At 37.8% G+C, this 21,864-nt stretch overlaps 1 protein-coding gene across 7 annotated transcripts in view; it reads left to right on the top strand.

Moving 5' to 3' along the window:
* Positions 1 to 21,014, top strand: part of LOC125647971 (uncharacterized) — a 103,527-nt gene extending 82,513 nt beyond the window's left edge. For all 7 annotated transcript variants that reach the window (XM_048874849.2, XM_048874847.2, XM_056142191.1 and 4 more), the window contains 14 exons: positions 1,059 to 1,165; positions 3,397 to 4,248; positions 5,986 to 6,554; positions 8,087 to 8,221; positions 8,409 to 9,828; positions 10,788 to 11,002; positions 11,701 to 11,787; positions 12,499 to 12,720; positions 13,049 to 13,238; positions 14,597 to 14,837; positions 15,012 to 15,253; positions 16,230 to 16,373; positions 16,714 to 16,868; positions 17,352 to 21,014. In XM_048874849.2, coding sequence (XP_048730806.2) covers positions 1,059 to 1,165; positions 3,397 to 4,248; positions 5,986 to 6,554; positions 8,087 to 8,221; positions 8,409 to 9,828; positions 10,788 to 11,002; positions 11,701 to 11,787; positions 12,499 to 12,720; positions 13,049 to 13,238; positions 14,597 to 14,837; positions 15,012 to 15,253; positions 16,230 to 16,373; positions 16,714 to 16,868; positions 17,352 to 17,423 — 4,651 coding nt within the window. In that variant the 3' untranslated portion in view covers positions 17,424 to 21,014. The remainder of the gene's footprint in view (positions 1 to 1,058; positions 1,166 to 3,396; positions 4,249 to 5,985; positions 6,555 to 8,086; positions 8,222 to 8,408; positions 9,829 to 10,787; positions 11,003 to 11,700; positions 11,788 to 12,498; positions 12,721 to 13,048; positions 13,239 to 14,596; positions 14,838 to 15,011; positions 15,254 to 16,229; positions 16,374 to 16,713; positions 16,869 to 17,351) is intronic.
* Positions 21,015 to 21,864: the final 850 nt, after the last annotated feature.

The raw sequence follows: 21,864 nt of genomic DNA, 5'->3' as shown, positions 1-21,864 counted from the left end.
ATATATTAACTAAGAAAGGCATATTCAGGATTGTGTGCAGTACTAGCTGGTAAACTATTGGGTCTAATGTTTTCACTCTCCCAGAGTTAATGAGGAAACAAATCTCTGGATTTTCTTACTAACAGGATTTTGTGTTTGATGAAGACGTAAGGAGTGACATTTCTAACACCTTGTTGTTATTTTGATGGTGTAGTGAGCTGTACGTTCTATTATTGATGATTTTCTACATGTATTTCTGTATAGCCCTGAGATATGGAGCATTATCAGTCGTTACTTGTTCGTTTTAGCCAAGGTTTTCCTACATTACATAAATTGACTTAGTAGGGTCTTCACACAGGAAATAAACAAGATTCGACCTTGTTTTGTCTGTATGTTTTGAAGACAAGTGGACACTGCTAAGCAAATCTAATTTTATGGACTCAGTATGTGTTGATGTTTCAGAGGAAACTGGGGGTAGGTGGTGTTTTTAGTCAATTCTTGTGTAATGTCCCTTGAAGTGTTTCAGTTTGAGAGTATCCATGCTGTATATGGAAGGAGGTTGTTGCTGTATGTTTCAAATTATTTGTCCTTTTTCACCATACATCTTGCATAAATACAGTTTGATGTATCAAAATTTCCTAGTAACTCATGATTAATTTGTTATGTCTGCAGATGTTTTATACACCATCAAGTTTAGATATTACAAATGCAAGACCTCAGAAAAGCTGGTTCATGGCGTATTCTTCTTTTTTCACATCTTTGGTCCTTGGATATTATGTTTTTCCTAGAATGTTTTATTCACAGCACTTGTTCTACAATATCATTGAACATTCTCCTTAATTTTAATCATTTTTGTGGTTACTCTGTTGACCTATACAGCAGTACACAGGTATTTTGCTATAGATGGAAATAATTTTGGGATAAGCATTGGTCATATGAGATGATAAGTTTTTCCTGTGTAATGAAAGAGAATAAGATCACTACTTGGTGATCCCTGTGTTTAATAAAAGAAGTTGATTGTTCATAATTAAGCATTTTTCTTATCTCTGTGACGTTTTTTTCTTCTTCTCTGATTTCAGTGGAATTGTTCCCGGTCACTATTCCTGCCCAGATATTACTGGTCAAAATATCCAAGAATTTTGTCACGTAAATGATGTTCAGACTTTGTCAAAGCATTTTCAAGAAGGTGAGTGAGAAAGAAGAGGGGCCTGTCAAGGTGAGTGAGAAAGAAGAGGGGTATGTCAAGGTGAGTGAGAAAGAAGAGGGGTGTGTCAAGGTGAGTGAGAAAGAAGAGGGGTGTGTCAAGGTGAGTGAGAAAGAAGAGGGGTGTGTCAAGGTGAGTGAGAAAGAAGAGGGGCCTGTCAAGGTGAGTGAGAAAGAAGAGGGGTATGTCAAGGTGAGTGAGAAAGAAGAGGGGTGTGTCAAGGTGAGTGAGAAAGAAGAGGGGCCTGTCAAGGTGAGTGAGAAAGAAGAGGGGTGTGTCAAGGTGAAAAAGGAGGGTGTTTGAAGTTGAGTGAGGATGAAAGGTGTCTCATCTTGTAGATCTCCCTGTGATACTGTAAACATGAATTCACGACCACATTTCAGGGTACCTTACTGATAGCATGAATTAAAGTTCTCAATCACATTTCATCAGTCATTTTCTACCGCTACTCATAAATTGACGTTCTCGACCACACTTCATTGGTACCCTAGTGCTACATATGAATTGACGACATCGTTTGATAAGCTTACATGTGCCATAGGCTTCCCTGAACTTATCTGTAAAACTTTCCACATTTTCAACTTCTAGCCTCTACAGAAAAAGTTAACCATTTTCCTTGTAAGTTTTAATAGTATAATACATTTGTAAATTGTTTTAAGGTGCTACTTTGTCAGGTTGCATGCAGGATAAAAATAGGTTTCCTTCAATGTGTGTGTTCCCTGGTGCCAGGGTAGGACTGATATATGGGATTCAATGTGTATACAACCCTAAAGAACTAAGCAACACAGCCGTACGGTGATTAGGCGTCTTGTTAAATCTGTATCTCGGATGGTCTTTGCTCGCTAGATTTACAGTAGACTGTTTAGTCTGAGACTTGTGGAAAGAAAGAATGAACATGAAATTAAGATGATGTGGATTGACACTTGTCTGGGTGTGTCCCGGTATGATGTGAATTGACACTTGTCTGTGGGTGTGCCCCGGTATGATGTGAACTGACACTTGTCTGTGGGTGTGCCCCGGTATGATGTGAACTGACACTTGTCTGTGGGTGTGCCCCGGTATGATGTGAACTGACACTTGTCTGTGGGTGTGCCCCGGTATGATGTGAATTGACACTTGTCTGTGGGTGTGCCCCGGTATGATGTGAACTGACACTTGTCTGTGGGTGTGTCCCGGTATGATGTGGACTGACACTTGTCTGTGGGTGTGCCCTGGTATGATGTGGACTGACACTTGTCTGTGGGTGTGACCCGGTATGATGTGAATTGACACTTGTCTGTGGGTGTGTCCCGGTATGATGTGGACTGACACTTGTCTGTGGGTGTGTCCCGGTATGATGTGAACTGACACTTGTCTGTGGGTGTGTCCCGGTATGATGTGCATTGACACTTGTCTGTGGGTGTGACCCGGTATGATGTGGACTGACACTTGTCTGTGGGTGTGCCCTGGTATGATGTGGACTGACACTTGTCTGTGGGTGTGACCCGGTATGATGTGAATTGACACTTGTCTGTGGGTGTGCCCCGGTATGATGTGAACTGACACTTGTCTGTGGGTGTGACCCGGTATGATGTGGACTGACACTTGTCTGTGGGTGTGACCCGGTATGATGTGAATTGACACTTGTCTGTGGGTGTGCCCCGGTATGATGTGAACTGACACTTGTCTGTGGGTGTGACCCGGTATGATGTGGACTGACACTTGTCTGTGGGTGTGCCCCGGTATGATGTGGACTGACACTTGTGTGTGGGTGTGTCCCGGTATGATGTGCATTGACACTTGTCTGTGGGTGTGTCCCGGTATGATGTGAATTGACACTTGTCTGTGGGTGTGCCCCGGTATGATGTGAATTGACACTTGTCTGTGGGTGTGCCCCGGTATGATGTGAATTGACACTTGTCTGTGGGTGTGTCCCAGTATGTGTGTATACTCCGGTATTGAGTGACTTTTGGTCATATAGCATAAAAATAATGACACACAAAAGAAATAGTGATTGTATGTATTTAACTGTGCACTATGCGAAAATTGTAGGGTATCGAATATATAGGAAGAAATGAACAGGGTGCGTGATAATTTGTAATAGTGTGATGGTGATGTTCGATAGTGTAGTTGTGTCTGTGAGTGATAGCCTTAAAGTCATATTTCATTATTATAATAATCTGTAGGTGAACATTAATAAACAGACTCCAAAAATGTTTTTTATTTTCTTACAGTGCTGAAGACAAAGAGCAATACGAGTAGTGTGTACAGATTTAAGTTACAGGACAATCGGTACGTCTTTGTTCAGACTCGGAGTCAGCTTCACGAATACAGTAACAATGGAGATCAACGTTTTATCATGTCCACCCACTCTATTATACGAGAATGTGACTCAGACGTGGAGCTCAAAGGCTCTGCGTCCACAAGTTTAATGAAATCCATTATCGGCCAATCGAACACTTTAGTGTCTAACAACCAAAGAGAACAGAACTCGGCCCGTGGATTACCAAACAATATTTCTCCAATGGCAGTGTTAAGTGCTATTAATCAACCTTTTCAGAACTCGTTAAGTCAGACCATTGAGGACGTTGATCAGTTTGATTTGACGTCCCACAACTGGGACTTCTTAAGTGAATCCACATTTTCCGGGAATTCGGGGCTAGGAGGGGCAAATCCAGGTCCCCATAATAATAACAATAATTTTTCCACGGGAAACTCAACCAACATGAACAGTTGGAATAACATGCAGCCACAAGTGAAGATGGGAAGTTCTCAACAACAGCACCTGGTGCGGAATGTTTTAAACATGCAGCCGCAACCAAACTCTGATAAACAAAGGCAACTGTCACTCAATTTTTCCCGAAGTAACTCTTTTGATGGAGGAGGTCAGAAAAGCCCTGGCTTTGCTTCCAGCCCTAGCCCTAGAAGTAACCAGTATGGTCCTTCAAGTCAGCGAAACATGCATGGTGCCATGGGTTTCAACAGTCAGAGAAGCCCTGGGAGTAGTCTGGGACAGAACCCCCGTATGTCCCCAGCTGCAGGGGGAATGGGCTACCCCATACAGAGAACCCCGCCTATCTCCTCAGGTAAATATCACAGAACCCCACCTATCTCCTCAGGTAAATATCACAGAACCCCGCTATTTCCTCAGGTAAATATCACAGAACCCCGCTATTTCCTCAGGTAAATATCACAGAACCTACCTATCTCCTCAGATAATAAATAACAATCATTCAGAGGTACTAATACTGTCAGAGTTCACACTTGTGCACTGCACACATCTATAATTATATATGAAATACTGATTGCAGACAAGATATTATGCAATTTGGTAAAAAGAATTATTAATACCGCAGCATACTTATTTTATCACTTTTATTTGTTACTAAGATATATTTTTGGAAGAATCAACAATCAAATATAAGATTGAACCTATAATTCTAAAAGGATGGAATTACCTTAAATATTCTAAAACATTGAGTTTAAATGATAAAACATGATTTTGTTTTTAAATTCATACAACATATCAAAACACAACATGAGGTCAACATCAGGTTTTCTTTGATGCCTATCAAAATTGCCGTAACTTCATCAAAACAATAAATATTAAATGATATCAAAATCAAGAAAAGATCTCTGACATTTATACTATCAATTATTATATGTAATTTGCTGAATAACTAGTTAATGATGGTGTGTAGCCCTGCTGAATTAAGAGTGGGATGTTAGTGGTTTTATAAACACCTGATCTGCTCTGTTTGTCACACATTTGACAATTAAGAAGGGAGGAAGTGAAGGCGTAGATTAATGAAGGATGGATTCCGCTCATATTCATTGGAGGCTTTGAGATGTGATAATTTGTATACAATAGCTACAGAATGTTTACACATCTGACACACAGATTGTGTAAGTTCAACAACACATGTTCTATACCAAAAGACCTTGAATTCTGTTAGAGCAGATACAAATTTTGTCTTGATTTGCAGTATAATAACTATATGTCATTTGAACATATTTCTGTCGGTTAGTAAAGCAGAACTAATAAACACCGGCAATCTCGACAGGATACCATATGAGTAGAATTTTCATTGAGACACAAATTTAGCAATTTTCCCATAAAAATGGGTAATGTATATTTAGCGAGAGCTACTTTTAGCGACTTTATAATTCCAAGAAAGATAACTATTACCTACAGAATAAATTGTAAACAATATTCAATTTTAGCAATCTCAATACCCTCTCTAATAAAGCAAGATTAAGTCCTTGCTCAAATTTCTGCTTATACGGTATTGGGTAGACCAAATTTGCTCAGATAATTTTACATATTTATTTCTGTCATACTTCTATACTTAGATTTTTTTTAATAAGTTTTTATATTTAGTAACACTAGGAAAATGTACTTCATCACCTGCATCCCCAGATGTTATAAAACTTCACTGTCCCTGTTACTTATGTCTGTTGCAACTTATTCCCATTGTTTTCTAAATATTTTCTTGCTTTCATTTTTTTCTATTGTAAGACAAAGAAATCATTTCTTTCATATTTTACAAATAAGAGAATGAAGTGTTCATTCGCTTTACTGTTGATTCAACGAAAATTTATTCACCTATGATTGAAGTCGTCCAGACCTAGTTTTAGCATTCAATGTTTACTGTAAATAAGAACGAGTAACGTAACTTCATACCCCACATGGTTTATAACTAAATGAAAATACACACACATGTGGCACATACCATTTATTTTTCCTGAATGATGACAAGAATCTATCCTTAACAGAAACAATATTTATGAATATATATGTAGTGAAAGAATTTGTATTGCAGTGAGTCAGAATTCCTGGGGTCGAATGCAGCATAGCAGTGGTCAGTTTTCAGCCCCTCAGACTCCCACTAGTAGCATGATGTCCCCTCCATCTGAAGGCCATCTACAAGCCCTACAGAACATTGGGGGCGGTATCAGTCCTTCTCCACGACGGTCCGGAGAATTTACATTTCCTTCATCGTCTCGGCCGGGTAAATTAAGCCAGCTGTTGTCTGGCAGCAACCCGAGTCCGGATATATTTAAAAACACTTCTCTGGAGTCACTCCATTCATCAAACAAGGAACGATCAAGCAGCGAAAGCTTGGTGACCAAATCCCCAGCAGACAGCATGCATCAGTCGCCCCAGCCTGGGCCAGGCCAGAGTCCCCCAGAGAAACCGCAGAGTACAACAAATACTGATGACTCTGATAAGGAAGCACAGAGGAATGTGATCCTGAAACAACTTCTCAGTACTGACGATGATGAGGAGGAGTGTAATGAGGCAGCTCCCACGGAGGATGGCTCACAAAACAAGGCAGATATGGACAAGAATGAGGCAGAGCCAAAGAAACCATCAAATGCCCTGTTAAAGGTGATAATCATGTCATACACACTGTTAAGCTAATCACACACACTGTTAAAGCTAATCACACACACTGTTAAAGCTAATCACACACACTGTTAAAGCTAATCACACACTGTTAAAGCTAATCACACACTGTTAAAGCTAATCACACACTGTTAAAGCTAATCACACACACTGTTAAAGCTAATCACACACTGTTAAAGCTAATCACACACTGTTAAAGCTAGTCACACACTGTTAAAGCTAATCACACACACTGTTAAAGCTAATCACACACACTGTTAAAGCTAATCACACACTGTTAAAGCTAATCACACACACTGTTAAAGCTAATCACACACACTGTTAAAGCTAGTCACACACACTGTTAAAGCTAATCACACACTGTTAAAGCTAATCACACACTGTTAAAGCTAATCACACACACTGTTAAAGCTAATCACACACTGTTAAAGCTAATCACACACTGTTAAAGCTAGTCACACACTGTTAAAGCTAGTCACACACACTGTTAAAGCTAGTCACACACACTATTAAAGCTAGTCACACACACTGTTAAAGCTAATCACACACTGTTAAAGCTAATCACACAGACTGTTAAAGCTAGTGTCACACACTGTTAAAGCTAGTCACACACACTATTAAAGCTAATCACACACACTGTTAAAGCTAATTACACACTGTTAAAGCTAGTCATACACACTGTTAAAGCTAATCACACACACTGTTAAAGCTAATCACACACACTGTTAAAGCTAGTCACACACACTGTTAAAGCTAGTCATACACACTGTTAAAGCTAGTCATACACACTGTTAAAGCTAATCACACACACTGTTAAAGCTAGTCACACACACTATTAAAGCTAGTCACACACACTGTTAAAGCTAATCACACACTGTTAAAGCTAATCACACAGACTGTTAAAGCTAATCACACACACTGTTAAAGCTAGTCACACACTGTTAAAGCTAGTCACACACTGTTAAAGCTAGTCACAGACTGTTAAAGCTAATCACACACACTGTTAAAGCTAATCACACACACTGTTAAAGCTAATCACAGACTGTTAAAGCTAATCACACACACTGTTAAAGCTAGTCACACACACTGTTAAAGCTAGTCACACACACTGTTAAAGCTAATCACACACACTGTTAAAGCTAATCACAGACTGTTAAAACTAATCACACACACTATTAAAGCTAATCACACACACTGTTAAAGCTAGTCACACACACTGTTCAAGCTAATAACAAAATTAAAGTCCCGGTTTAAACCAATTTTTTTTGTCAAATTGAATATCTGAAGTACAATTTGACAGTTATATATAAAGTCAAATCTTTCTATTTACTTATTTTTCACTGTTTTCTGAAGACAACAAATTATTAGTATCATAGAGAAGGGCTAACTAGATCAAAATCAAATAGCACACAATACAATTGTTCAAAGAGGCAAAATGTGTAGTATATATGTTTTAGGTGATTTTTGTGTGGTGTATACTTTTGAGATAATTTTATGATTTTTCTGTTTTAAAGAAATTACTCAGTGATGATGGGGAAAAGAAAAGAGAAGGAAAAGTACGAGATCGTGCCAAGCAGACTTCTGGTGACCTGCTGCAGATCCTTTTAAATGAGGAAGAAAGTGGATCCTCCCCAGTCATAGCTACTGCTGTAAGTATAAATTGCTAGATCCACCTCTTCATGTGGTTGGCCTTCTTTCAGTAAGTTAGATGACAGCCAATATTGAAGATGTCAGCCAATATTGAAGATGTCACAGAGTAGATTAAACCGAACATATATTAATAGGGAATTACAACCTGAATAGAAATTTGATTTAGGCAACATATCTATTTTGCAGGAGAGTACTAGTCATGAAAACGATCTCTTCTCCCGCCAACGACATCAATCTGGGCCCCAGGAACCTCAGTCGACAACGCCATCTACCTCTGTACTACCACCAGGATTTCCTCCTCACCCCCAGGAGCACCGTCCAGCATCAACATCTGCTGTCACCTCAGCTAACAGTGAAGGTGGCAAGAAAACGGATATGATTGGAGACAAGGCACTAAGCTCTATACTGGAATGTCTGTGGGAGAAAGGAGATGCTGATCCTCTCCAGAAACCCAACAGGAAGCGGAAAGCATCCGGAGCAGACGGAAGTGTCGATAGCACGGACATGGAACTGGGCATGCCCAGCCAACAACAAGTGAAGATGGCAAATAACTTCAGGAACAAGAATGTGTTGCTTGCACAATTATTGTCAAAACGGACCCCAAATGAAGCGGTGGTGAACACGGGGAGATTGCTGGTGAACAGTGACCCATGTGAAACACCCCAGCATCGCCTCAGTGTGCACGATAAACCGTTAAGTATGAGACCCATAGATTCGAAACGATTGTCTACCGAGAAAGAAAAGGAAAACCTCAAGGATGGTATACAAGGGTTTCAGAATTCTAATCAGTATGGAAATATGGATACCTCTATGAAAACAAGTATAGGAAACTTCAGTTGTGCATCTAACATAAACACATCTGCAAGCACTAGTGTATTCAATGGAATTAGTATATCAACTTCAAACTCTAATGTTTCTTCGATGTCTGGTGAGTATGATGAACTTCAGAAAATACTGGGGATGGGGTCCAACACTGTGAATAGTGAACCTATGACTAATTCCACCTCGGGGATGGATGTTGAACCTTCAGGGACCCCTGACCCATTGCTGGCAGAGATTCTGAAGCAAGCAGCTGACCTGGAACAAGAACACATACTACAGACAAGCAACAGCATGCCCAATCTGGGACCAGACATGAGCTGTATACCCCAGGGTGGAGGGGCCGATTTAAACCCTGTACCGTCATCCGAAGACCTTCAGCTGTTGACGCAGCTTGAACAGGTGATTCAAGATCCCAACTTTAACATTGGGTCCATTCCTGGACTGGAGCAGGAACCTCACCAGTCAGATGATAGGGCGGCCATTAGGAGGATTCAGAACGCACTGATGAGTGAAGATCCTTTTCCAGCAGTGTCATCAATGGGGCAGATGAACAACATGGGCCCTAACCTGTCCTCCCAGGCTGCCATTCCACAACAAAACAGCTTTGGGATGGTCAACAACCAGCAGCATCCCCTGTCCAGTCCTATGGGGAGCGGTGGAATGGACATGCAGTACCAGCATATGGCAAAGCAGCAGTCCCCTCTCCCTACTCAGACGGGGTCACGCTTCCCCCAGGGGGCTCCTAAATTCCTCCCTCAAGGTCCTCGCCACTCCAATCCACAAGGTAAGTGGAGGGTTTTTTAGGATCCAGTCTGGACTGGATTTATCTGGGATTCTCTGTCACATGACCATATTTAATCCCTCCAAACATTGTTTTATATTATGACGTGGCTTTTCTAAGTAACTCCCTGCCTTGTGTGACAGGTAACTAATTTTCATCAATTCGTGCTATTTTTAGTCCCCCAGGAAAGTGTTCCTTGCAATGTGGATACAATAAACATCATTTAGACTTAATCAGAACAAAACTAGTTAACCTCCCAGATTGTGTTTGTGTGAACTGCTAATTATCACAGGCTGTGTGGGTTCACACCTCTCAATTCCCAATGATGCCTGAGGTGATTGTGCAGAATATCTAGGTCCTAGTTATTTGTAATGAAGGATATAATTTCACTTCTTTGTAATTATTATTACTATTTAAGGAATGACTTTAATCCTGGGGCAAGTTATAGGAGTATAACCTGGTTTGGGTCAGTTTACGCTTTATAATCCACGTGTCAGTGTGATCAGGATCTGTAGCCATAATATTGATTTGATCATATGACTTCATAATGGTGGCACAATCATGTACATGAAAATGTAGGACTTGTTATGTTGTCAGATTTACAGAGTACTGTTTATATTTCATCTCTGTAATACTGTGAATATTGAACTTTCTAATATCCTTTGATGTTTTGTGAAATTACCTTGCATGATGTGCAGTTACAGATACTTGAACATGTTTCTGGCAGGGGTTACAGACACCTCTTGTTTATTTTTTTAAATATCTGTATTGAACCACTCCCTGTTACATGCAACTTATTTGCAACAGTTCCCTAAGTGGTCATGTACAACAGGCTAGGCTACATTAATTTTAATTTGATATTTCCAGATTGAGTATAATTAATGAGATCAGACCACTGATATTTTCATTATGATCAAAGTATGAATTAATTGCTAGTTTTAATTTAATTTTATGTGTTGTAGGAGGACCCCTAAACAGTGCCTTACAGGGGGGAACTCCACAGCAGCAGAGGCCCATGGGATTCCCCTCAATGGCCAGTCAGGTCAGGCAGTCTCTTCTCCAACAGCAGAAACTGAAACAGCTCCGAGAACGCCAGGCTGCTGAACATCAAGAGAGACGAAGGCAATTAATGCAGCGGCAACTCAGCCAGCAGCAGTTCAACCAGAGGTTTCCTCCAGTAGGTGTCTCTGTCGATATAAGAGTTCTGTCCTGCGGTCCATTTGTACTGGGAAGCAATAAGATGCTGTAGACGTAATTTATTCAGAGTGGGATTATTTTGCGCTATGTACGCAATCGTAAATTTTCCCTCAGAAATCTGTCCCAGTGTACTTTTAAGTGTATCTAAGATATACAATGGTGATGACAATGTCCTTTATTTATACAAGATAACACAATTATTAGTTTCAGAACTAGTTCACATATACATACAGCAGTATTATTTAGATACAATATAAATCAATATATGAAATTATGTTGCATACATGCTCTGTCTGCAAACATAAAATTGAAAAAAAAACAGATCTTCATGTTAATTTCCAAGGTGAAAATTTTTTTCTAAGATAAGCAGATTTCAAAGTTTCCAATGTTGGGTAATATTTTAAAACTCTGGCATATTATTTCATCGCTGTGAAACGTAAATTGTAAAAGATTTTCTAAATGCGGAATGAACAGAAATAGATTTAGCGGAATTATGACCCTGTGGATAAAAGTATGTTTACTGTATGTGAAAATCATCTCGCACAATGTACTACAACTACTTATCAGTTGTCTGTTTTAAAAGAAACAAATTTTTAAATTTTGAATTGCTTTACATTTGTGATATGCTGCTACAGTTGTTTTTGACCACAGTGAGAAACTGACACTTTATTTTTACAGAACATGGAAAATAGTTCCATGCAGCCTTACACTGAGAGCTTGAATGATCTGTTAAACAGTGGATCGGCCCCCAACGTCACCCTTCAGGTATTGTAACCTATCATAAAAGACTAGACCTTGCAAGTCGCAAGGCAACAGACATAGGATAATGCAAATACAGGTCTGCACACAGGGATTATTTTTAAGCATTGGTTTGAGTCGCAATTCTATTCCTGATCATTCACAAAAACCAAAACACTGAAATTAGCTGTAGAAAAGGGGAGGTGTTTGGGGTTTTTTTTGTTGGGTTGTTTTTAATTTTGTAAGATATGGATTTTGTGTGGACTTAAAGTTCAATTTTAAATTTTTGAATGATGGGCTAGAAAGCAATATCAGATGAAACATTTAGCGAATAAGAAAAGTTTGAGTGTCAAGTTTGCTGAAAAAGCATACCCATGTTTCTTAATATAGTCATATGCATGTGTTTTGATAAAAATGCACTAGACATTTTGTTCGATCAGGTAAATTGTTACATACATGACGCTACACATAAGCCATGCAAATAATGTTATCACATATGAATGTGATTTATGGTACTTAGTGAATTGAAAGGCCAAGGTCTCAAAGCCTAAAGTCAAGGTCGTATTTGCCATAACTGAACCTAGTCATGTTCAGGTTCATTATGTTTTACACACCCATCTGTTTTGATGTTTGTGAAAAAAATGACTAGTTTGACTTGGTTGTCAGTATTTTTTATTAATGTTATTTTAGCATCCTTCTCATTCTTCTGTGTGAAAATGCCTTATGTTATTATTACAGAGGAACCAGATCCCCGGTCCCATGTCGCCCAGGTTTAGTGGCCTTCAGCATCAGCAACACCCTAATCTCAGTCAGCTGATCCGACCCGGACCCTCCACCCCAAACTCTCAAATGTCACCACACTTTAATCAGCAACCCCAGAACCAGTGGAACATGAGGCAGCAACAGCAGCAGCCACAGCAACAGGCCATGCAGAGCCCAATCACCAGCAATGTACCTAAGGTAGGACAGTGTGCAACAAATCAACAGCAGGTGCAACAATACAAAGTCAAACCAAATCATCACAACAGCACATTTAGAATAACAAAACCAGTTCATATTTAAGATGAAACCAGTCAATATTGGATATCAGAACCAGTAAATATTAAATAAAATAATAAAACCAGTTGAATAACAAAAACCAGTTAATATAGAATACACCAAAGCCAGTTTTATTGAATACCAATTTGAAAACCAGTTTAGCGTATCAAAACCAGTTGATATTTAATGCTGTTCACAAAAACCCAAATCTGGATGGATCAGAAGTGATGGATGAACATTCTTATTGCAGTCAAATCCTCTGTTGATGAATCGTCACCGGTCATTTTCTGGAGGGACGATGACCAGTAATAACCAGAGTGGTCACTTCCAGTTCCCTGACCAAATGGGTAACACCGGACAGATGGGCTTACTCCAACAACAGCAGCAGCAGTCGATGATGGCCCAGAACAGGATAATGCGACAGATGAGTTTGCCCCCAGGTAAATCCAGTCCCTTGTGTTACTGATTTCTTGCCCCCAGGTAAATCCAGTCCCTTGTGTTCCTAATTTCTCGCCCCCAGGTAAATCCAGTCCTCTATGTAACTTGAATTCCAAATTTAGACCCAACCTTTTATTCCCTACTATAGAGTCATTTAAATTTGTGAGGGCCAGTTTTCATGGTTTGTTGACATATTACTGTTTCGTAAGGATGATTTTATATTAGGATATGGTTTCTGCACATTGAAACATATAAATGATATATTTTGTTGGGGTTTGAAATTCCTGGGACAGGGTTACTAAATACATGAAAACTGATTTGGGGTCATTTTGTTGGCACAAAACAGAAGAAATCATACTAATAAGGCTAGGATAAACAAACTCGATACAGATATTCAACTGTTCCCCATGGTGTTAATGCCAAGTTTATTTTGGAAAATTTTGGAAAGTGATGCTTCATCGGAGTAAGGAGCGAAATCAAAACTTCAGTGTCTGACAAAAAACTAAATTCACATAGTTTTCACCTTCTCTTCTGTTTATTCACAAATGTGTACATTAAAACTGTGAAATATTCATTAAAATGTAATATTATTATGTGTTTTTAACAGTTGCTTGTCTTTTTTTCTTTTTCCACTAAAGTGTAATCGATGTCGGATGACAGAAACTTACAGATCTTATCCCCCTCCCCTTAACTATTTGAATTTATAATAGATTTTTTTATCCAACTTTTGATCTCGCCCCTAAAATCTTTTTTTCATTTGATATATTATAACTAACGCATCTTGGACCTAACATTTTATTGATGTAGTCTGAATAAGAGAAAGTGTTGAAAGAAGGTTGGTTTATTTGGAGGTAATCCTATCTTTTTATCACTGCAATACTGATTATATTGCATGGGCATAGTTTGCGGCATGAATGCTGCTGTTGCGGGAAATTTGGTATATGATTGATTAAGATTTGGATATTGACTTCCATTATTCTTTCACCGATCATTAGTTCGTATTTCTGTGGTACTTTAGGACACTTGATACAAACAAACAAAATGGGTGCATGGGTTGATATATATATTTTGGTTTGGTTGTGATAAGTACAAATATCAAATTCATAAAAATTAAGGGACTTATAAATTTTTGATGATGCTCAAAAGTTGAAATATGATATTCCTCCCTATATAACTCTATATAAAATTTCCACACTCTAAGAAATGGGAATGAATTACTTTCCATACTGTAAATTTGTTTAATTGATTGTATTTATTGTACTTACAAAAACTTTTTTAAAAAGTTTAGCAGATGTCCATAAGATAGCATTCTGATTGAGGCGATAGTTTTTAAAGTAGCAATGGCTGTTTTCTCTTGCAGGTCATGCTTCACCGAGGGGACCTGCTAGTCCGTTCGGTAACAGCCCTGATCCTCTGTTGATGTCCCCTCACTCCTCTATATCCCCTCGCCAGAACCCTCAGGTCAGCCAAGTTAGCCCACCATTTAATCATGCCTCGTCAATTGCCAGCTCAGTCCTGCCACCGTCGTCAATGACAACCAGTCACCCTGGTATGATGAGTCAGCAGAACTCGGTGTTTCAAGATTTCGACATGCTGGACAGGTAACAAACATTCCCAGTATACTATGATGTGACATAACAATGCTTTATTTCACGGTATACTATGATAGACTGTGCTTTATGTCGCATTATACTATGATGTGATGTAGCGAGCTATGTGTATTCTGATGCAGTGAACCCATGACTTGACGTGACAAGCAATGTTTTATTTCTCAGTAAACCCATGCCCATTCAGCAGAAATCTACGTCACAGTATGTGAAGGAGGAGCTAAGGAATATATGTAATGCACGATCAGAAAAGCAGCTTCAGCAACAACAACAGCAACAGCAGCAACAACAACAACAGGGGATGTCACATTCCCTACCCCCACCCCCCTCCTCCCAGGCCCCTCCTACCACCCCCCAGCCACCAACCTCGTCTGAGTACAGTGAGCTCCCAAACTACATTATAGAGCAAAGTAAGTTTACATGACCCCAGGATATCTTATTTCTTCTGACTTTCTGTATGTCTTTATATATATCTTTGTTTCTGTGTCTTGTGTATATATATATAATAATCAACAGTGCTGTGGCCTTTTCAGTGCTTGTATGTACATATTTTGTGTGGAACTTTAACCTTTATCAGAAAGGTATATTGGAAAGACAACTCTTTTGTTCACGTGTAAATTTTGTCTAAACCTGTGCCCAATTCTATTTTTAGAAGAAAAACTGCTTGAAAATAGCCATTTTATGTCAAAATACTGAAAACGGAGGCAAGATGTCATGTTTATGATTTCATAATTCTTGGCCAATGTTATTTCAGTCAACTTGAGTCCAACAAGTGAGCTGCTACGGAATTCTTACTCAAATTTCACATGATTTTAAAACAATAGTACAAATGTCAGTTTTGATGGTCAAAAAGAGTCCTTATTGTAGATCGTCCTTTGTCACAATTTGACGTGACCATGTAGGTAGCATAGTGTTTCACAAGCGATCTTGTTGTTTGTTACATGTCAGTGAGATGAAATCAAGTATGTGGTGTTCTCTACCGTGATTTCCTTTGTGGCTGCTGTTACTATGTCTCTACTTGTATAAGACATTTTTCTGTTTGTGGTTCTCTGATTTCCTTTGTGGTTGCTGTTTACGTGTGTATACTATGTGTATATTGTATTGGAAATATTTCTTTTTGTGGTTCTCTGATTTCCTTTGTGGTTGCTGTTTCCATGTGAACGCTATGTGTATATTGTATAAGAAGTATTTTTTTTTGCGGTTGTTTGATTTCCTTTGTTTCCATGTGAATACTATGTGTATACTTGTTTTAGACATATTTCTGTTTAAAGTTTCTGATTTCCATTTACGTTAATAATTATTAATAGTTTCTGGAGTTTGATGAATGATTTTGGGAGAAGTAGAGTATGTAACAACATCCATTTTATTTATTTAATTTTTTTTCAGTTAGCGAGATGCAGCAGGAGCAACAGGCAAAGTCAGACTTTAGTTTTGATGATTTCAAGGAAGACGATGTTTTAGCCGTCAAACGACAGGAAGCCAAAGAAATCTATGAACAGTTTAGACAACTGTCAGAAAAAAATGAAATTGGTATGACTGCTTTCTTGCCTGTATATATGAATATAACAATATACAGAAAGTACATCATGATGTTTTGCAATACAAAGCATCACAATATATGATATATTCTCTCTCACATTATTTCTTATATCAAGTAGATTCTACTGTAATGAGCAAGTGAATAATTATGTGTGTATAGATATTAACATGATGTTGCAGTACTGTTTACAAATTTATGTTTTCCATTTAAATGCCCAGGTGTTATATTGGCCTCAAGCTTTCTGTTTACAGCATCAAATGAATCCTACCTTTCATAGAGAACAGAATTGATCGTGTCAGTAATTATCAGATTTCTGTTTGGTTATCTCAGTAGTGCCAGAAAATCCTGAAATAAAGGCAACAGCTGTGTTCCGCTCACAACTCATGAATCCTCAAGCGGCTGGCAACAGTGCTCATCTGGCTCTCCCCGAAGATCTAGCTCGACTCAAACCCGAACAGGTGCAAGTGGTTGCCAAGGAACCTCGGGTAAGTTCAGCTTTGTTTGATGTAATTGTCCAATCAAATTCTTTTATAATCAGAGTATACTGACTGAATGCAAACTTTAGACTCTTCCTAATTGAAGCATTGCCTTTCAATTCTATAAAATCTTTCTTAGTTATTGCATGCCATAGAAAGAGTTGTTATTTTATTGAAATAAAAAAAAGTCAAACGTCACATAACTCCATAACAACAAAGTTAATTTTTCTTGTAATTGAAAGGGGCCTTCCTCTTCCTAATTTCAAATCCAGGTAATATGTACATTGTATAAAGTTTATGAAAATCATCCCAAGCCAACTTAAATATCACATGCCATACACAGAGTGATTATTAAAGGGCACCTGCCATATGGTGTGGCCCTAATGAGAAAGGGTTGTTCTAATTTTTGTAACCACATGTATAAATTTTCTCATGTATGTTACAAATGATTGGCTGTATGTACCACAAGTAAATGTGTCTGTTTGTTTGCAGGGAAATATCGAGGATATCAAGCCAGCAGACCATAGCAAGAGCAGTCTTCTACAACAGCTGTTATCTGAATGACATAGGGCCCACCCTGTAGGAGACTCACCAAATGTGTAGAACTAATTTCAGGGATTACAAACCTTGGGTGCCTGTCAGGCACGTTAAAAATGGCCAGTGTTAAATGCCTGGATCTCTTACGGAGGATTGTCATGGCAACAAGCCTGTGATGAGAACACTATGATCTCAATTTTATTTGTTGGACCGCTACACCCGGATTGGCAGAATTTTTTTTTTTTTTTGTGTGGTGAATTATGAAGAGGCGCAATTTATTTCTGGAGAAACACTTGTTGCACAAAGTGCCTGCCATATTAAACATCCAGAAATTAACTAGCGAATTTCTTCCATAAACTACATTGTATATTGACTGCAGTCCAAGATCAGAGATTTTTAAAAGACCTTCATACAGAAATGTTTTAATAGATTTAATCTATGTACATTTGTCTGTGAGGAAATGGCTGGTGAACTTTGACCTTTGGCCTGTATATTTTTGTAGAATCTTTAATGACTTCATACCACAAGATTGTTTTTCATCAGAAAAACTGTCAGCCTCGTAGAGGAAGCGGATCTATTTTTATCCACGAAGGTGGATTGGGTTTTATTTGACGGGTAACATAAAATTATAGTCCCATATTGTTGTACGTGGGACTGGCGGACATTTTGTTAAAGAGACACAGATTTTAATGTTGTTTTATTCACAGTTATAAACTTGTATCCGTGTAAATTCTACATGCATAATGTTGACAGTATCTACAGTTACAGAATATTGTTTTGACTTGTCGCAGTGATAGCCAACACAAGATATAGAAATATATATTTGTTGACGTGAAATGGACATGTTGTGAACACTGCGTGATGTACTTTGTTGATAATTGTAAGTACAATGTGTACATATATTTAGTGTACAGGAGATTAGATAGACTTGGTGATGTGATGGCAGAGGTCAGAAGAAATGCTGGAAGTAAGGGCAAGAGTTGTCACCCTTTATTTTCCTTTTTGGACTAGGGCCAGTGTATTTGACCTTGATCTTTTAACCTGGTGGTGTAAATGCATATAACTATATTCATTTTTTGTAAATATGTACATGTTCATTATGTATTGAAGTTGCATCGCCTGATGTTATTCATCGGAAATATTACTATGGGATTTCACTCTTATTTTGATGTTGTATCGTTTCATATGTAGAAGTTAGTGTCAGATGTGTAAAATATTTTTATTACAAGGCATATTTTCACATTTAATTGGAGAAATTTTGGTTGTATGAAAATTAAATGTATCATTTTCACCCCCTCAGGTTTCCACAGGGAAACCCATCCGACTATTTAAACTAGACACCAGTGATGTTAAACCCAAGGCCTTTTTCGTCTTTTTATAGTTTTGTGTTCATTGAAAGAAGTCAAATTTTTATTCTGAACCAAACAACTGGTATCGCAAATCTTAAGTGCAATGTGGTCACTGTCCATTTTTAATACTTTTTGGGGGAGAAATCAAGTGAACTTTTATACAGGAAATAAATCTCGTTCCATGTAAGAATGGAATAATTTTGTGAACTGAAATTTTGGAAAGAATGATGTTGAATCTGTTTGAAAAGGACAGTTATTTTTCTAATAGTTGTGTGAATTTTTAAATCAAAATGTTTGCAGTAGAAAATAGAGAGAAGTCAGATGAATTTTTTTGAAACGGGTTGATATGATTTGCTCAATATTTTTAAGAGTCCATTGCGATGAATATAAGGGTGACCTTTTTTAAGTTAACATTGTTTTATAAAGTTGTTGCGCATGCACAAGATTTCATAGTTGGCATTTCCTCATATCATGACTTGTACTTGATTTATAGTAAGAAGAACGATGGCCTTTCCTCGACATCCCTCTTTATGCACACTCGATAAGTTGAGGTGACCTTTATGCATTAGGGTTCGCCCTTCAATCTCTAGACTTTGGTGATGCTAATCAATCAAATCAAATCCTTTTACGTGGATAATTCAAAACTGAGAAGACAATGCTAGCTACAAGGTGACGTGACACCCGGTGATAGATACTTCTTAATTATTCCAGTTCATTTCCAAGAAAGATAGGTGACATCATCATCCCCATAGCTTATAAGCCTAACTTAGTCTGAAACACTGAAGAATTGGAAAAGTTTGCATGCATTTTCTTATGCTATTAATTTGTCTTCTTATTCCACTTTAGGAAACTAAGTACATGAGATACAAGTATATTCTACACTTGAAACATAGTAATTGGCTTCCAATGTATTTAGAGGAAATCATGAATGGCAGTGAATGTAAAAGGGTGTTAAGAAAACTTGCTCTCTTTTTTTTTTTTCCCCCACCAATCTTTGTTTAGAAAATAGATATAATATTCATAAAGTAAATATAATGGTCAGGTCTAGAAATAAATTTGTACAATATTCTTGTACTGAAATTGATACAGTATTAATGTTCAAGGAGTTCACTCTTCTGGTACAGATAAGGGAAGACAAAGAAGTGGTGTCCACTTTACAACAGCATGATTATTATTGACACAGACTGTTGTGTAATTATTAAGATCGTAGAAATTATTGCTAACCTCGGGATTCTCTCAGACTGAAATATAAGTCACTCAGTTGATTAAAACTTCAGGGTTTTTTTTTGGGGGGGGGGGGGGGGGGGGGGGCATCTTAATCTCAAAAGCAATTTTCTTAACACCCTTTACAATGTAGAAAAGATAAAAGCCAATTGTATTTGTTGCTAAGATGGTCCACAGTGCAGAAAGCTACTGGGATATAATCTATATGTTTACAAAGAAAGGAATACAATAATTTATTTTTGCAAAGCAATACTAATAGATTTGTCAACATGATCACTCCCGTTTTGTGATAAGGTTTGGCTTTGATAGGCAGAGAGACTGCGAGTAAATTGCTTCCCTCAGAAAAAAAAGAGTTTTTTCAGGTAATGATGGGCTATCTAAAGGTACCTCCATTTTATGGGTTTTTTAAAGATGAGATTTCACACAAAAGATTGATAGATTCATATATTTGATATGAAAATATTTTTATATCACTAAGACCTTTTGACTTCTTTTCATTTTTAATCTATGTGATATTATTGACATGATAAAAGAATTAGTACAGAGAAATTTCATGACTTTGAGGATTTTTAAAAAAATTCCTTTTCATCAGATTTTTTTATAAAGAAGGAAATTGAGAATGTTTCCCATTTTATTTTATTTTTTTTTAACAGCTCTTGAAATATCTCTGTATCTGAGAATCAATACCGCTGTTTGAAAAAAAATGCATTCAATTTTAAGAACTGAAAAGAAAGCAAAAGAAGTGCTATTGTATGATGTTTTTAGAAATATTCTATTCTATACATTTTGACACGATTTGTATGTGTTTCACCTCCAGCTCCCGTGTTACCTCGACCCCGTTGGAAGGCATGCCTTACCAGTCTATGTACAGAGGTTAATTGTTGATTTGTTTGTGATTTTTGGTGGGGTCCTCCCGGCTGTTGGACTCGACTAATTTAGTTGTTTCTGTGTTATATGTCTGTTAATCATGAAATAGTGTAACCCCATCTTTAGAGGATTGGAAGAATCAGGAATATGACATTAAAAATCAACATCAAATATTACACTTTATCTTCGTCTTCTTTATTCAAGGGATTTACATTATTTTGAAATACTCATTGGTAAGCCATAGTGTGGAGAAAACTAAACAAATAATCAAAGGTATGCTATTGCTTTATGATTTCATATGAATTCAATTAATCCATGTAGGCAATTTCAGCCCCTCCCCTTTAAAATGTCTAGATTCAAGTGAACGAAATCCATTTATATTTACATTTCCAACTGTTTCATCTGTGATAATCCTCTTAATGTAAATTTGTCACTTGCAAATAAAAGGTCCGTGGGTAGGGACTATATAAATTAATATGGAATGCCATGTATGTTATAATCAGTATTTTGGAAATGTGGAATATATACATTGTGTGTGTGGTGTGGATCCGATACCTCTAGATATCGGGTGTTGTGTTGGAACTTGGTGATATATATGTATACAAATGTGTATATATATATATATACCATAGAATAAATGCATTTAAAGCTATTTACGATTAAGTTTAGGTTTAAAATCGGCTTTAAACGCATGTATTCTATGTACATCAATATTATCACACAGACAACGCTACTTGGTCTAATCTTGACAGGTTCAAACTTCCCATCCGATCTATAATGTTTGCTGAATTGGCAATATTTCGACAGCAAGCATAAACACCATTATGCAGTTTCTGATTCTATGGCAGGCAGACGAGAAGATGGAACCACTAACAGAAATTCAATGTCCGCCAAAAGGGATTCAGTGTACACGAGGGGTATTGCAAAACTAGGGATTCAGTGTACACGAGGGGTATTGCAAAACTAGGGATTCAGTGTACACGAGGGGTATTGCAAAACTAGGGATTCAGTGTACACGAGGGGTATTG

This window comes from Ostrea edulis, chromosome 6 (genome assembly GCF_947568905.1).
Source record: "Ostrea edulis chromosome 6, xbOstEdul1.1, whole genome shotgun sequence".
In the NCBI taxonomy this organism is placed as follows: domain Eukaryota; kingdom Metazoa; phylum Mollusca; class Bivalvia; order Ostreida; family Ostreidae; genus Ostrea; species Ostrea edulis.
This window is presented reverse-complemented; position numbering and strand designations above follow the sequence as displayed.